This window comes from Erinaceus europaeus, chromosome 2, assembly GCF_950295315.1.
Source record: "Erinaceus europaeus chromosome 2, mEriEur2.1, whole genome shotgun sequence".
Classification (NCBI taxonomy): domain Eukaryota; kingdom Metazoa; phylum Chordata; class Mammalia; order Eulipotyphla; family Erinaceidae; genus Erinaceus; species Erinaceus europaeus.
Window position 1 is genome coordinate 153,713,739 of NC_080163.1, and position 16,476 is coordinate 153,730,214.

The following is a 16,476-nucleotide window of genomic DNA, read 5'->3' on the forward strand; positions in this document are numbered from 1 at the left end:
TGGAAGAAGCAGTCTGCATACCTGTGGCACCTTTGGTGAGCTCCCTAAGTGGCCTTTCCCTTGATGTCCTCAGCAAAGATGTTCTTAGCTAAGACTCGTAAGCTAATACCTGAAGCCACACAGGTGGGCTCCTCAACCACGCAGGATCTCCCTGGTGGGTGAGAAGTGTGCATGCTATCAATAAACTTAATGGCTCTTTATCAATCTGTCTGATTGTTTATTCAGCCTCTGTATCTCCCAGAGGGCTAGAGATGACTCCCCTTTATTGACACCCTGCCAATATGCAGGGCTTTCCCTGAGCTCAATCTGGTTGAAGAACCCAGACTCACGTGGAAATCTTTGGTACATGGAAAAGACTAGAGAACAGAATTAACACTGACGTGACATGAGAAGGAAGACACAATGGCATAAACTGGATGCCTAGTAACATGCTCTCTGTCACAGCTCTAAATCTGATGGGAGAATTACAGGACATACAGTGACAACTGAATTTCAGATAAGCCATAAGAAACAACTGAGTTCAAGTGTTCCCCATACATTATTCGGGACACATAAAATGTCCCCAAATGATATGTCTTTGTTTGTCTGAAATTCAAGTTTACTAGGACATTCTGTGTTTTCTTTGCCAAGTCTGACAATTCTGCTCTAGAGAGAAGAATGTGTCCGCAGCTCACTTGAGTTTCTCTTTTATGTTGTCATCAAGGTTTCACCACTCCAGGCTAACTTTCTCAGATAGTGAGAGAGCGAGGAAAGAGAGGAGAAAGAGGAGAGAGGAGAAATGGAAAGAGAAGAGAGAGAAGTGGGTGGGAGGGAAGGAGAAAGGGAGAGAGAGAGAGAGAGAGTGAGAGAGAGAACATGACAAAGAGGGAACATGTCCAGGTGAGGTATCTTGTCACCCCTCTAAGTCTTTCATTAAAAGTTGGCATTTGTTGTGCCTTGGGGACATCTTCTCAACCTCCCAATAAAGGGAGTTTTTCCAAAGATGAAGAATTGAGCATTGGGAGAGCTATTCCCCATAAGATAATTGCTTAATTCTGGAGTCAGTTTTTGGAAGCTCAAGAAATGGAAAGCCCCCTTTGCAGCTCCTTCAGAAGCACTGGGGCCCTGCCCCCTCCAGGCACAGCACTCACCATAGAACCAGGAGACCCCTATGGCTTCCATGAGCACAGCAAACAGGATGGAGGTCCCCGCTGCAAAGGTGTCCAGCAGTGTCAGCACATATATTCCACCCTGGGACAGGGACAGAGAAAGCCTTCACTGCAGACAGCTGTGACTACTATCAGCAAATCTTACCTCCCCCCCCCCCCCCCCCCCCGGCTCAGAAGCCTGAGAACACAGGTGTCACTGCTGTGATGCTATTGGGTCGATCTGACATATTTACACTCTGATAAAGGCTTGGAGTGGGGAGAGAACACAGCAGTAGCACACAAGACTGGAGTGTGCGAGGTCCTGAATTTGATCCTGGCGCAGCCAATAGCCAGAATGGAGTGGTGCTTTGGTCAAAGCAAAACAAAACAAAATTAAGGTAAACTGAAAAGGAGTCATTCTAAGGATGGATGTTTTAGCCAGTAAAAAATAAGGTACAGAGCTCAGAAGATAGCATAAAGGTGATGCAAAACACTTCCATGCCAGAAGCTCCAAGCTCCCAGGTTCAATCCCCAACACCACCAAAAGCCAGAGCTGAGCAGTGCGCAATCTCTCTCACTCTCGCTGTATTGCTCTTTCATTAAAAATAAATAACAAAATAAACTATCAAGAAGCAAAAAAAAAAAAACCCTTTAAAAAGGAAGAAAAATGAGGTGCATTTTCCAAGAAACTCTTGGTTGCTCCTCAAATCAGCAGGTAGCAGAATAGGCCTCTAGGACATTGTCAGACTCAGGTGTGGAAGAGACAGTGGGTGCAAGTGGGGGGAGCCAGCCCCGGGGCTGTGGGTGTGGAGTCCTGCCCTGACTCCCCCTAACTTCCCCCCACACCTCCACCCCAGCTCCAAGGCTGCAAGTGTCAGCATTGCAGTGAGTTGTATATATGGGTGTGAAATGCTGTCCCTGAAATTTCATAATTTAACGATCTTATGATTGTTAAATCACTACAATAAAAATATCTAAGAAAGAAATGCAGCCCTCCCAAGTTCTCAAATTGTAGATTACCCCAACCAGTCCCCCCTCACCTTGGTTATGCAGAATAGGGCCAGAAAGAAGGTGCCAGTGGTCACCCCAAAGGTGAAGAGTTTCCGGTGTCGCTTCAGGACCTGGAAGTCGTCCGCCAGGCCAGTGATGACCGCCTCCATGCCTCCCATCTGGGGTGAACCAGGAAGGGCAGGGTGTGGAGTGAAGCCCAGTCTCAGGCTCTGGGTCCCTGGTGCTTCTTTTAGCCTGAGGCTCATGGCTCCAAAAGCATTTCTGCCTTCACCCACCTCAGCCCCTTCTCAGTCAAACAATACCATGTGAGAGAGTGAGGCCTCAGGTCCTGCCTTCCCTTGTCAATATCCATCTCTTGCCCCTCACTCAGCCTGAGGGGGCGCCTCTAATAGACCCAAAAGGACAAAATGTCTAGCTAACCCTGTGATGTAGTTGCATGTGAATTAGAACATTCTGGAAGACTTTCTAGTCAGAGAACCTCCAGTAATCAATTCTGACAAGGATTTTAGCTGTCTTTCTTTTCTTTCATTCTGTCTTTCTAATTATCAGTCAATGCAGTCACCTCAACTCTAGTCTTGTAAGAGTCTGACTGCGTCTTGAACCTCAGAGGATTAGCAAACATACCCTTCCTGTTGCCACCCTCACCTCATCTGAATAGTAGGTGTGTGTTTATTTAGATCTCCATGCCTTGGAGAGGCAGGTAAGAAGTGCACATGCTACCTCACTCTGCGGAAGGTCTGCCTCCTCTTCGCTGGGCAAATAGCAAGGTGCTTTCCCTAGGACCTAAGTCAGATTACTTTTGAACTCACTGCCCTGAGCAGATCCACCAAAGGAAAGGAAAAGGAAACTTATCTGACAGACTTGCCTGGAGACTTCTTGCAAAGTTCCATGAGTCATATAAAAGAAGATATGACAATAGAAAGAGAAAAGTAAATCAGGGGTCAGGCCAAATGGTGGCAAAGCTAGTTAAGTACTCACACTACAGTGTGCAAGGACCCAGGTTCAAGCCCCCAGTCCCGACCTGCAGGGGGAAAGCTTTACAAGTAGTGCTGCAGATGTCTCTCTGCCTCTCTCCCTCTCCTCTCAATTTCCATCTCTACCTAATAATAAATAAGTAAAAATGTTTTTGAAAAGAGATCAGTAAATCTAATCTTATATTTAGGTGAAATAAGAGGTTCTAAGGAAGCAAGGAAGCTTAAAGCAATGTTGTTGGTTGTTGCTGTTGGGCTAGAATGGGAAGAATGCTTGAATAGTGAATAAGAGTTTTCTGTCTACACCGTCTGAATTCATTTTCCCTATCTGCAAGAGACAACTGTAAGAGGCAGGCTTACCAGTTGGTCACTCTTCCTGTGGATTTCCGTGATGCCAATGGGTGGGTCTCGCCTAGTTCTTGGTTGGGACCTTTTCTAAGTGAGAACTTCCTTCCTTCTATGCACTGAAAAAGTGCATTATTAAAATAACTACTCACCAGGGGTTCTGGTGATAGGAAGCTGAGGTGTGTGTGTGTGTGTGTGTGTGTGTGTGAGAGAGAGAGAGAGAGAGGGCATCAGAGAAAGAGAGAGGGCATCAGGCCTTGTGGCAGAGAGGGGGGTGAGGAGGCAAACTTTGAGCAGGTCACTCACTGAGCTGTCAATCCCCAAGGCCAGGAGCATGATGAAGAACACCACAGCCCAGAAGGTGGACCCTGACAAGGTAGAGATGGCTTCTGGGTACAGGATGAAGACCAGGCCAGCTCCTGCAAGGAACATCAAGGACATCAGCAGCAGCTGGGACTGTTGGTCTGGCTTCAGGTGGTGGCGGAGCTTTCTGAGAACTAACCAGCCCAGCCAGGCCCCGCCCTGTGGCATTTGGTCAGCTGTACGTGGACAGAGAAAATCATGTGACTGAGGAGCTCAGATGAAGCTGTGGCCAGCTTGTAGCACTTGTACCCCCAGGAGGATGACCTCAAACAGAGCAGAGGCTGGACAGCTCCACTCTATCTGCTACCAATCCCACCCCCTGCTCAGTCCTCTTTACTACCCAGTATGTACCCAGAGCACTGAAGACAGTGCCTCCCTGGGCATCAGCCTCTCTCACTATTTGAATAAAGAACGCAGGAGCTGGGGAGGTGACTCAGAGGTGGACCATGAGCTTTGTATGTGTAGAGCCCTAGGTTCCCATCTCTGACTCTGCATGAGAGTAACAAAAGCAAAACAAGTAAAACCCTATGGATGGCAGGGCAGTGTTTTGCTCTCTCCTCCAGAAATAAATGGATAAAATGGAATAACTCAGTCTGGGGACATGGCCCAGCAGCAGAGCACATGCCTCACACATGTGAGGGCCTGCATGAACCCCCGGCAGCAGATTAATAAGGTAGAAAGGGATCGGGGGGTTGTGCAATGTTTATATAATTCCATTCCTTGCCCAGGACTCAGAGGGTCCCAGGATCAATCCCAGGCAACATCACTGGCCAGAGTCAAGCAGTGTGATTTGGTAGAGGAAATAAGGAAAAGTGAGAAGAAAGAAAGAAAAAGGCAATAAGGAATGAATTAAGGGAAAGAGAAAGAGGAAGGGAAGAAGAAGAAAGATTAGGGGTGATGGGAGGAAAAGAAGGAAGAGAAGGAGATACATAAGGGGAAAGGGAATAGAAGGAAGGAAGGAGAGACATAGGAAGGAAGGAAGGAAGGAAGGGAGGGAGGGAGGGAGGGAGGAAGGGGAAGGGGTAAAAGAAAGAAGGGAGGGATAAAGGGGGAGGGAAGGAAGGGGAAAAGAAATAGAGTAAGAGAAATAAAGGAAGCAAGCAAGGAGGGGAAAAAAGGAGAGAAAGATATATAGAGAGAGAGAAAGAGAGAGAGGGACAAAACGAGAGAAAACACATATGGAAAACAGCAGGGGAGGACACAGGACTGAATCCACTTGATAGGGGCTTGAATGTCTATGCTAGGCAGCCAGTACTGGACTCTTCACACTTGGCTGGGGATCAGCTTTCCCATCTTTAAAGAAAGTCTGTGAACACCAGCCTCTGAGCACTGTGAGAACAAATGATGAGATAGCACATGCTCAGCACAGGGCTGGTCCCGGCAGGCTGCTCCAAACTCTGTCCCACACAGCACAGCACAGCACAGCACAGCCTGACTCAGGGGAGGTCCTACCCGCCAGGCCCACTGCAGCCTCAGCAAGTCTATCCAGTGGAAATCACAGGAACTCTGTCAGCCCCACTCTATGCCCCAGATCCAGGAGAAGCTGGGGTGTCCCTGTAGACTCCTCCTCCTCACACCAACCTTCAGTGGCCACATCCTCAATGTTGACCTTGTGCTCGTGGGCCATGTAGCCGAGGATGGAGAAGATGGCAAAGCCTGAGATGAAGCTGGTGACGCAGTTGATGGTGCTGGTGAGCAGGGCATCTCTGGGGGAGAAGCGCTGTGAGGACCTGTTGCCTGACCCTCCCAACCCTTCCCAGGCACCTCCTATGGCGCCTGCAGCTTCAGCTCTGCCCCCTTGTTTCTTGCTTCCTTAGGGTCCCCAGCACCCCCACCATCACTGGGTCAGTACCTGCAGGTGCAGGAAGCAGGCTGAACACCCTGATGAAACACTCTGCTATAAGAGCCTGGTGCTGAACTCTGATTAGGAAACTGAGTCACCAGCTTCTTTCCTCTATGGACGTTCCTATGTTCCTCTTGGCTTCAACATCCCAACATTCAAGAGTTTTGCTATGGTGACCCAACTTCCCTTCTAGACATAATTTCCAGGAGTCTCCAGCTGCAGGGTCCACAAACAGCCACATACAAATACCTCTATCTGGGAGTCCGGTGGTAGTGCAGCAGCAGGTTAAGCACAGGTGGTGCGAAGCGCAAGTATCCCAGTTCGAGCCCCTGGCTCCCCACCCCACCTACAGAGGAGTCACTTCACAGGCGGTGAAGCAGGTCTGCAGGTGTCTGTCTTTCTCTCCCCCTCTCTGCCTTCCCCTCCTCTTTTGATTTCTCTTTGTCCTACCCAACAACAACGACATCAATAACAACCACAATAATAACTACTACAACAACAAAAAACAACAAGGGCAACAAAAGGGAAAATAAATAAATAAATTACAAAAAAAAAATCTGTCTTTGGTTGTGCTGGTCCCAACAGACACTCTATCTATCCCCATGCCTCACCACCCCAAGCATGCTCTAATCACCCTCAAATTCACCTCCATGTTCTCCGTGATCCCCAGCAGAGGATTGACCCTCCATGTTTCTAGCCTGCCTGCTGGCACATATTCACTGTACTCACTCTTCAACCAGAGAGCTTATGATTCTACCTTGAACCTTTGATAGTGAGTGATGCATAAGGTCCAATTTGCGCCTAAATCTGAAGTCCCTGCAGCCTCAAATGTACAATGGGGAATTCAGTGTTTATCAGGGCAGCCAGGAGATAGCTCACCAGGTAGAAAGCTTGTTTTACCCTGCTTGAGGCCCTCAGGTGGAGCCCTGAAACCATATGGAAGTAGCATGGACAGCACCAGGGGGAGGGAGCCCCAAGGATGGTGGAGATGCAGTGAGGTCTCTCCTATCCATTTCTCCCTTTTTTTTTCTTTCTTTCTTTCTTTCTTTCTTTCTTTCTTTCTTTCTTTCTTTCTTTCTTTCTTTCTCAATAAAAATATAAAAAATAGAGCTGGGAGGTGGCTGAGTACTATTGCACATGAATGGGTCCCTGAGTACACACACACACACACACACACACACACACACACACACACACACACACACACACACACACCTTGTTAGCACATTGGTCTTCTGACACTACTGTCCATGCAGACTTTGAGTCTATTCTGAAATCTTAGCTCTCACAGTGCCAGACCTTCACATCTGGCCAGAATATCCTACCTCTGCAAACCTAGGCATTGGGTGGGAAGACCACCCTGAGAATCACGATATACCTCTGTCCCAGCTATCTGTACCTAGTCCGTGTTCTAAATTGAAACATGTTCATTGAGACACCCCTGGCCATGGCAGAGTTCCTAAAATGCCCAGGATGGACCACTCTGCCTTGTTTCACAGAAGAACTAGATTAGGAAGATTTGATTTACCCAGACCAGAGCCCTTCACTACTCCTACGAGGGTAGCAGTCCCCATGATTTGGGGCTTTGCAGATCCCTGAGATGATCTTACCTGTAGCAGTTGTTGTCAAATTCGTTGTAACTGGCAAAAGCAATCAAGACGCCAAATCCAGCCCCCAGGGAAAAAAAGATCTGAGTGGCAGCATCAATCCACACCTGAAATGAACAGATGCAGGCAGGGGACAGAGAATAGCATAAGATGATGACACTGCTCGGGTTGGGGTAGCGGGTAGCAGTGGTGGTGGGGCGGGGGGGGTGGGGGACTGGGAAGTCCCACAGATACTGAGACCAAGAAAATGACGTCTAATCAGAGATGGGCAGCCATGTGCCTCCTGTCTGCTGTCTCCAACAGCTTGTACAAAATAACTCTGGAAAGAAGCTGAGGTCTCTCTGCTGTCTCCTGACCATGGGTGGTCATGAGTGGGCTCACCCTAGATGAACTCGCTGACTCAGTTTGATGGCCTGATTTTCAAAGAAAAGAAATGTCTTAGGCTGGAAAGTGGATGGAGCAAAGGGGAAGGGTCAGAACTAGCTCAGTAGCTTCTGCCAGTCAGCAGATGATGATGACACCTTAGAGACCAGAAAAGTTAATGAGTTCTGTCTTTTGTGTTTTAGGAGCATATGGCTAGGGAGAGGAGAGGCCTAAGTCCCTGTGCAAACTTTCTATCTCCTGGTCTGGTCTGTCTGCTTTCACCTCTCTTGAGCTCAGCCTCCTCATACATAGAGTGGGGATGATTACTCATTCGCCCACCCAGACTAAGAGTTGTTGTTTGGATCTGTGAGATTGCTGGCAAAGGTCACTAAAAGGAGTGACAGTATCCCAGACCCACAGAGCTGGGAGGACTCATGGGTACCACAAGGCGCAAATCAAATAGGCACCTGTCAGACAAGAAGCTGCAGTCCAGAGAGGACGGATTCCACTTCAGGCCACACAGCAATTGTGTGGCTGAGCTGGGACTGCGTTTTCCATTTCTCTCCCAGGAATCCTCCCTGCACCCTGGCCCATGGCTGAATGGGCCCCAGGTACTGACCGTGGCCTCTCTGAGCCTGTAGAAGTCAATGTGCAGGTAGGCGTTGATGCCACTGGAGGCGCCAGGCAGTGTGACACCATGGACCAAGAGCACAAACAGTACCAGGTAAGGCAGCGTGGCCGTGATCCATACCACCTGCCGGGGACAAGCACACGTGAAGTGAGTCAGGGTGCAGGTGGCAGGCTGGCCCTCCCAAACTTTCATATTGTGTGCCTATCACCAGCTCATTCTAAGATAGGATCCTGGGCAGACTCCCCAGAACAACTTGGAGGGGGACAGGATAATCAGTTGCACTGGGAGCAGTGCTGCCTTTGAAGCTACAGCAGCAGGACAAAGAGAAGAGCACTGAGGTCTCCTCCTCTCTAAGTGACTTCCACTGCTCCAGGTAGAAGCACACCTGCCTTATCCTCCCACCCCTTGCCCTCACTCAAGGACATCTTCCTGAGCTCACTATCCAAAGAGGAAATGACTGGGTCAGAAGCAGAATCTCCGGTCATTCTCCATCATCATCATCATCATCATCATCATCATCATCATCACCATCATCATCATCATCACCATCATCATCATCTCCTCCTTCTTCTCCTTCTCCTCCTCCTCTTCCTCCTCCTCCTCCTCCTCCTCCTCCTCCTCCTTCTCCTCCTCCTTCTTATTACCATTATGGTTTCACCATCAAAATGCATTTTCTTGATATTTCCTTCTGGCTTTTATCTTTGTTTTATTTTTAACTTTATTTAATTATTTGATAAATTTAGACAGAAATTGAGAGGAAGAGGGAGAGGGAGAGAAACAGAGAGACACCTGCAGCCCTGCTTCACCACTCACAAAGCTTCTCTCCTGCAGGTGGGGTCCAGGGGCTTGAACCTGAGTCCTTACACATTGTTGCATGTGTGCTCAACCAGGTACAACACCACCTGGCCCCTCCTTCTGGCTTTTATAGAGGCCAAAAGGGAGACAGACACTGGCTACTATGACAACCTGAAAATAGACACTCGGAATGTCACCAACTGCATGATCTTTGCAGCCAAATCCAGCAACCAGATATCTCCACTTTCTTTTCATTTCCTTTTGCATTTATTTATTTATTTATCAGTACTTCACTACCAGTACTTCACTGCCCAGGGCTGACCTTTTTACATAGAATGAGAGAAGCTGAGGGACCAGGCAGTGGTGTACCTGGTTAAGCACACACCTGGCTAAGTGCCAGGATGCTGGTTCAAGCCCCTGTTCTCCACCTGCTGGGGGAAAGCTTCATGAGTGGTGGAGAAGGGCTGCAGGTGTCTCTTTGTCTGTTTCATTTACTATCTGCGCCACCTCTCTCAATTTCTCTCTGTCTCTATCCAATAATAATTTTTTTAAAAAAATTAAGAATGACAGAAGCTAGGCAGCAATAGAGGGAAAGACACTGTAGCACCAATTCATTCTCCAGTATCCAGTGTGGTAGGAACTGGGCTCAAACCTGCGTTGAATGCATAGCAAAGCAGGCACACTATCCAGGTGAGCTATTTTTTCAGCACTATCAGAAATTTCCTCAATAAAATTCAAGTAACCAGCATTTGGTACAAAGGTTGTGCCTTTTTTTTGTTTTAAGAAAAATGATTTTCCCCTTATTTGGGGGATTAATGTTTTATATTTGACAGTAAATACAATAGTTTATACATGCATAACATTTCTCAGTTTTTCACATAACAATACAACCCCCACTAGGTCCTCTGACATCCTTTTCCAGGATCTGTACTCTCCCCCCACCCACCCCAGAATCTATCACTTTGGTGGAAGGTTGTGACTTTTTAGACTATCTTTGATTAACTGGACTCTGATAGACTTCCTGATGACAGAATCTGGTTGTTTATCTTCAACTTTTACTCTTCCCACACAGTTCCCTTTGCATAGGCTTTCTTTTCTTTTCCTTTTTTCTTTTCCTCTAGGCTTATTGCTGGAGCTTGATGCCAGCACTATTAATCCACTGCTCCTGGTGGCCATTTTTTTCCCCATTTTTTATTGGGTAAGACAGAAATTGCAAGAGAAGGAGAAGATAGAGAGGGGGGAAGAAATACAAACACCTGAAGACTTGCTTCACTGTTAATGAAGCATCCCCCCACGGGCAGGGAGCTGGGGCCTTGAACCAGGATCCTTATACAGGTCCTTGTGCTTCATACTATATGTGCTTAACCAGGTACACTACTGCTCAGCCTCCTGATGGCCTTTCTTCATCTTAATAGTGTGTGTGTGTGTGTGTGTGTGTGTGTGTGTGTGTGTGTGAATATGTGTTTGCGCATTTGTGTATTTGTGTATATGGCTAGGTAATGCCCACAGAAAGAAAAAAAAAGAGACAGACGTACAACATTCACCCCCCGGCAATTCTTCGGTGGACATCTGCTTTGGACTGGCACTTCTATCGGACTCACTGGTATACACCTCTTGGACACTTTGCACAAAACTAGCAGCTTCCCTTTATGCTGCTGGGTTTCTCAAAGACTGACTGCAGCCAGCTGCCTTGAGACTCTAGGCCATACCCCTGCCCCCATGCTAGGTAATGCCCGTCGAGACAAGTAATACCCCCCAGAGGCAAAAGAAGCCCCCAGAGGCAGGAAACGTTTTTTTAGCTGATAAAGTCTTGCCCACAGAGGCAAAAATGGCCCCCTCAGGCCTTCCCTTGGCAGCACACTGGTTCTTGTTGCTCGCTTACATGTTCCTCCATGTTTGTGCCAGTTTCATTTTTGAAAATGACTGTACGATATAGGTTTCTGTTCACCCCACACTCCTGATACTACGGTCATTTAGTTAAAAATAAAAGGGTGAATTGTTGCTATGCTTCACAATGATTTGGTCTCACCCCCTCCCCCCGGGAGATTGTGGTTTAGCCCCTGCTAGTTTCGCGCTTCCCCTTCTCCCTGCCCCCTACCCTACAGACTTCCTGAGTCCCCACCACTGCCGCAGGAGGAGAAGGATGCAGGACAGATCTGTGTGGTGATTAGTTTAGGTTAGTTTTTGAATCTTTGCTCCTGAGTAAAGAAATACAACTTCTCTGCCCAGCCATGTGTCCGTGAGTCTCTGTCTACCGCTGCGAAGCTAGCCTGGCCTACTAGAGCCCCGAACTCTAACGACATTTCTCCGTCACTTTATTGTTCTGTGGGGTAGTCTTTGCAAATGTGGACTTTAGAATTCTGTCTTCATTCAAGGTGGGTGGGGGCAAGAAGAGGGAATATAAGTTTCTAAACACAAATGAGAAGTAGCACCTGCTTTGGAAAGTGAAGCCATTGCATATGGGCTGCTCTACATTCATCCAAACTGGGATAAAACTATCTAGCTGCTGGGTGACAGGCACAAGGAGGAACTTTCACATGCTCGTGTTGGGTCCTAAATGCCATGTTCCCCTACAGCTCATGTCAACAACTGAAGGCCTGCTGTTCAGCCCAGAAGACTGGATGAGACTACATTTCACCCACCTAAAAAGAATATCCATCCTGAGCTCTGATTCCAAGGAATCTCCCAAGGGGGTTGGAAGCAATGGCCATGCCTGAGGCTCCAACATGGATTCAATTAGAACACATTAGAGTATGACTGATCTGATCTTGCCTTTAGTCAAACACAGAGAAGGAGGAGCTTCTTTTGTCTGTGACTATATGTTCAAAGCTAAACCATCTGAATCTTGTTGCAAGTTCCCAGAATTGATGGCATAAGTGAATTCAGTTGCATAAGATCTTGCATGGAAAGGGAAGTTCCTGAGTCCTTAGCCAACAGCTTGCTCATTGCTGACGTTTGGCTGTATGACAAAGGACACGTGGGCTCTGTCATCTCCACCCCAGGTTGCTGTGCTCTCAAGATCTCTGACCATATAAAATCAAACTGGTCTATGTTCCTTTGAGCTCAAGATGAAGAGAGGAATGAATGGTTTTAGCAATGCCCTGGATCCCCAAGCAAGGCCTCTGCTTTTTTTTTTTTTAAACACCTCAAATCCAAATTCTTGTCAGCTCTTTGTTTCTGTGGATATGATTTTGAATTTGTGTAGACTCAGGATGTTAAGCCAATGGTTGTAGTCACAGCAAGGATGATTTTAGCTTTACAGAAAGGAGAGCTTTCTAATGAAAAGAGCTCTTTAAAACAGAAAAAAATCTGCTCCCTGGGTAGGTGGTGAGGTCCTTGTCCTTGGAGGTGTGTAAGTCTTGCTAGAGAATCAAACATTAGACAAAAAGTTGCCTAGATCAAAGGGAGGACCACAGACCAGCATCAGAAGCATCACTTGGGAGACTTCCAGAAATGTGAATTCTTACCCCACACCCACTGAATCACAACTCAAGAAAGGATCCCAATATCTGAAGTATCGCAAGCCCCCCATGTACTGCTAATCTGCATGAAAGGTTGAGAATCATGGTTAGGGTCACTTCTGAGATCTGGTGTAACAGAGATGAGAAATATCCACACAATGATTACAACACTCCGCTCATCTAACCTCTTATGCTTTTGAGTGTGTGCCACTGACCTGAGTTTCAGAGACATTCTACTAATTAAGATTTTACCTGAAAAAGCACTGAGCTGTAACTATTTTAGAGTGACCACCGCTCATGCACAGAAGACACAGTTCATTATGACTGAGCCCAGTTCAGTCACAAAAGCAAACAAAGACTACTTTGTATTGACATTTGAGTAGAAAGACTTGGCCAGATCATGATGTAAACTCAAAAGTACCAAAACCACATTTTCTTTTTCAACATTCTGGAACTTCGTTTTTCTTTAAATCAATCTACTGTTTTCTCTCTCCAACCCTCCTCCTGCCCCAACTTTGACCAGAATCTCTTTCCTGCTCCTCTAGCAACCTAGCAGTGAGGTGGGCAGTATAGGGGTTGACCCTGGCTAATTTTGTTGTCAGGATGTAACTGCAGGCATAGAGGCATTCAGGTCTCCAAAAGTGTAGTCTCATTGACAGAACAGCCCACTGCCTGTCCCACAGGAAGCTGGCAAAGTCTGAAAACCACTGAAATGAGAGCAGAGCACTGATGGGGTCCTCTTGCTAGTCCCACCTTGAATACCTCTACCTCATCTCTTCAATAGCACTGGAGGCTGACTGCCAACTCACTTTGCAGGTAAAAACACCAAAGTACAGGGGGCCTCATTAATCCTGACATATCTCTAGGTCACTCAGCAGGAAGCCATAGTGCCTAGATTTCAAGCCAGGTGGTAAGGCCCCTAACCATGTCCTGAATGGTTCACACCACTGAGTCTTTGAGATCCAAGTTCAAGTCCTCATCTCTATCTCCCCTCCAGGGTTATTGCTGGAGCATGGTGCCAGCACTATAAATCCACTTGGCGGCCAGTTATTTCTGTTTTATTGGATAGGGCAGAGAGAAACTGAGAGAAGAGGGGGAGACATGGAGGGAGAGAGAAAGATAGACACCTGCAGACCTGCTTTGCCACTTATGGCCCCCTGCAGGTGGGGAGCCAAGCACTCAAACCCAGATCCTTATGTGGGTCCTTGCACTTAGTACTATGTGTGCTTAACTGGGTGCTCCACTGCCTGGACCCATTGGGGCTGGTTTCTCTCTGTGCCCCAGTGCTCCAATATTTCTAAGCAGCTTGAAGAAGAAGGATTCTGGGATCCTCCCAGCTCAATATTTAGTGGCTCAATTAGATTTAGGGGCTTGTAGTTGCTAAGTGCCAGAAGCCAAGGAGTCTAGAGATGAGGGAGAATACAAGCAACCTCCTGTGTGCTCACCTGCCCGTCCCCTCAGGGGGTTGATTCATCCTGACTCACACCGGCACTCTCTGATGTGGTCAGTGAGTAAGGTCACGGGGTGTGTGGTCTGTGGTCATCTCTTTCCCGTTCAGAATGCACCCTGCCCTCCTTTCCCCCATCATCCAGAGAGTCATGCAGCTCCCCCAAGTATTGAACGAAGAAAAGAAGTATAAGCATTTTTTATTCATTTCTGGCAGGACAGAGAGGTGTGACAGCCTGCTAGGCAAAGCCCAGGATTCCACAGCTGCAGGAGGAAGCATCGAAGAGCTGGGCACTGGACTGTCCTGAGTAAAGCAGCTACTTCTCTCCTCATAGCACACCTGAAGCTCTTGTCCTTGTCATCAGAACACTAAGTGACCAGTGTAAAATGGTGGCTGGGGGCTGGGGGCTGGGGCTTCCCTTGATGCCCTCAGGGGGCTCGGTGCTCATTCTATTTTTCTACCTGGGAGTTACTTCCCTTCCTTCCTTCCTTCTTTCCTTCCTTCCTTCCTTCCTGCCTTCCTGTCTTCATTCATTTCCATCTCTCTTTTTTTTCTTACCTTTCTTTAAAATATTTATTTATTTATTTATTATTAGATAGAGACAGAAATTGAGAGAGAGGAAGAGAGACAGAGAGACACCTACAGTCCTGCTCCACCACCCGTGAAGCTTCCCCCCTGCAGGTGGGGACTAGGGGCTTGAACCTGGGTCCTTGCACACTGTAATATGTGCACTTTACTAGGTGCACCACCACCTGGCTCCTTTGACTTGCTTCTCTTTCAGCACTCCTGCACTTCCATCTGTTTCATGTCCTCCTCCTCTTCTAAAGGTCTCAGCACAGAGCATGTTCACCTCCATGCCTTCTCTCTGCAGCAAGTCTCCTGCAAATAGCACATGCTCTGTTCCAACTGAGTGCTTCACAGGGTTGTGGGGTGTGCTCCCCTTTGGGGATGACAGAGAGGAAGCTAATTTCAGGGTACATTCCCAGAAGCTTGTGGTGGCCTTATAACTCTTCCATCTTCTGTGGAGGCTAAGGGAGCCATGCCCAGGAGTCCCAAGACAGGCCCAGAAAGGTGGGACAAGGCTGGTCCGAGTTTTCTGCATCTCTGTGGCTTTGCCTGGGGCAATTCTTTTCGTTGAAAATCCTTCCCTCCACCCCACCTCTAGCTGATCTGTCTTAGAGACCTTCTCAAATGCCACCTTCTCCTTGTCTTTTAAGACCTACTCAAAGTAAAAAAAAAAAAAAAAAAAAAAAGCTTCCTTCTGACACCAGTGCAACACCTTACACTTTCTGGACCATGACAGCACATGGGAAGAAAAAAAAATATTGTCCATACAGATGGAGACAAAGTGATACTAATACAAGGATCACTGTAAGTTGAGCACAGGCTCCACAAGATAGCTCTTCCTAGCCCATTTCATTCTGAATACCTGCTCCTGGTGACTCACTGGATTGATTTAATGATGGTTGGGGAAAAAAAAGTTTGTATTTCTATTAAATGATAACCTGACCACTTAATGTGAGATCATCTCCAAGGTAAAGCTAAGTTTTAAAAAAAAATTTAAATGAAGGGAGCCAGGCAAGGCGGTGGTGCACCTGGTTAAACATACACATTACACTGCACAGGGACCTGGGTTCAAGCCCCTGGTCCCCACCTGCAGGGGGAAAGCTTCAGGAATGTTGAAGCAGGGCTACAGGTGTCTCTCAGTCTCTCTCTTCTCTAAAATTCTCTCTGACTCTATCTAATAATAGATAAAATTAAAAGATGGAAAAACTTTTTAAAAATCTTTAAAAAAAAGAAAACTGAAAAATTACCTAGAAAAAAAAAAAGATATATAATAATGTCTGTAGTTTATGACCATATATGACCATATATGGCATATAACAAGTCCCTCTTTATTTACTGGATGGACACTCAAGAAACTAGTGTCCTTGGCTGCCTGTTCTACACTAAAGAAGGAGCCAGACTTATTTATTCAGCACTAGTGTCAAGGCTGCTACTTAGGAAGGTTCAATAAATGCTTAATAAGATGGAGTTAACTCAAACATACACAGGAATGGTCTGTAAACTTACTTATCTACCTATTCTGTTTCTTGCCATGTCCCCTTTCTTCTGTAATCCTTCTCTGAATGAGTGATGATACCTGTTACAAGCACTGGGATGGCAGTGGTTCTGATTTTAGTCTATAGTAGAGTTCCCCCTAGCTGGGCTCTGTGTTCTATTTGAGTTCTTCTTTGTCTCTAACACATCCTCCAACAACAGGAAGTTCCACCTTGCATTCTTCTTGACAGCTTTCATTCTCACTGGCTACTATCTTTGCTCTCTGTGGCATGACCAAGAAGTGTAGCATGCCAGAGAGAACCTTATTTTCTTTCTTTTTTTTTTTTTTTTTGTTCCTCCAGGCTTATTGCTGGGCTCGGTGCCTGTACCATGAATCCACCGCTCCTGGAGGCCATTTTTCCCCCTTTTTGTTGCTCTAGTTGTTGCAGCCTCGTTGCGGTTATTATTGCCA

The 16,476-nt window shown here is 46.9% G+C and overlaps 2 protein-coding genes across 5 annotated transcripts in view; one reads left to right on the forward strand and one right to left on the reverse strand.

Moving 5' to 3' along the window:
* The window catches only part of CES1 (carboxylesterase 1), a 561,489-nt gene that overhangs the window by 64,134 nt on the left and 480,879 nt on the right, over nt 1–16,476 (forward strand). The window lies entirely within an intron of this gene.
* Nucleotides 1–16,476, reverse strand: part of SLC6A2 (solute carrier family 6 member 2) — a 57,032-nt gene that overhangs the window by 8,860 nt on the left and 31,696 nt on the right. For all 4 annotated transcript variants that reach the window (XM_060185528.1, XM_060185527.1, XM_060185526.1 and 1 more), the window contains 6 exons: nt 8,250–8,384; nt 7,271–7,374; nt 5,399–5,523; nt 3,761–3,873; nt 2,168–2,296; nt 1,131–1,230 (listed from right to left, as the gene is read on the reverse strand). In XM_060185528.1, coding sequence (XP_060041511.1) covers nt 1,131–1,230; nt 2,168–2,296; nt 3,761–3,873; nt 5,399–5,523; nt 7,271–7,374; nt 8,250–8,384 — 706 coding nt within the window. The remainder of the gene's footprint in view (nt 1–1,130; nt 1,231–2,167; nt 2,297–3,760; nt 3,874–5,398; nt 5,524–7,270; nt 7,375–8,249; nt 8,385–16,476) is intronic.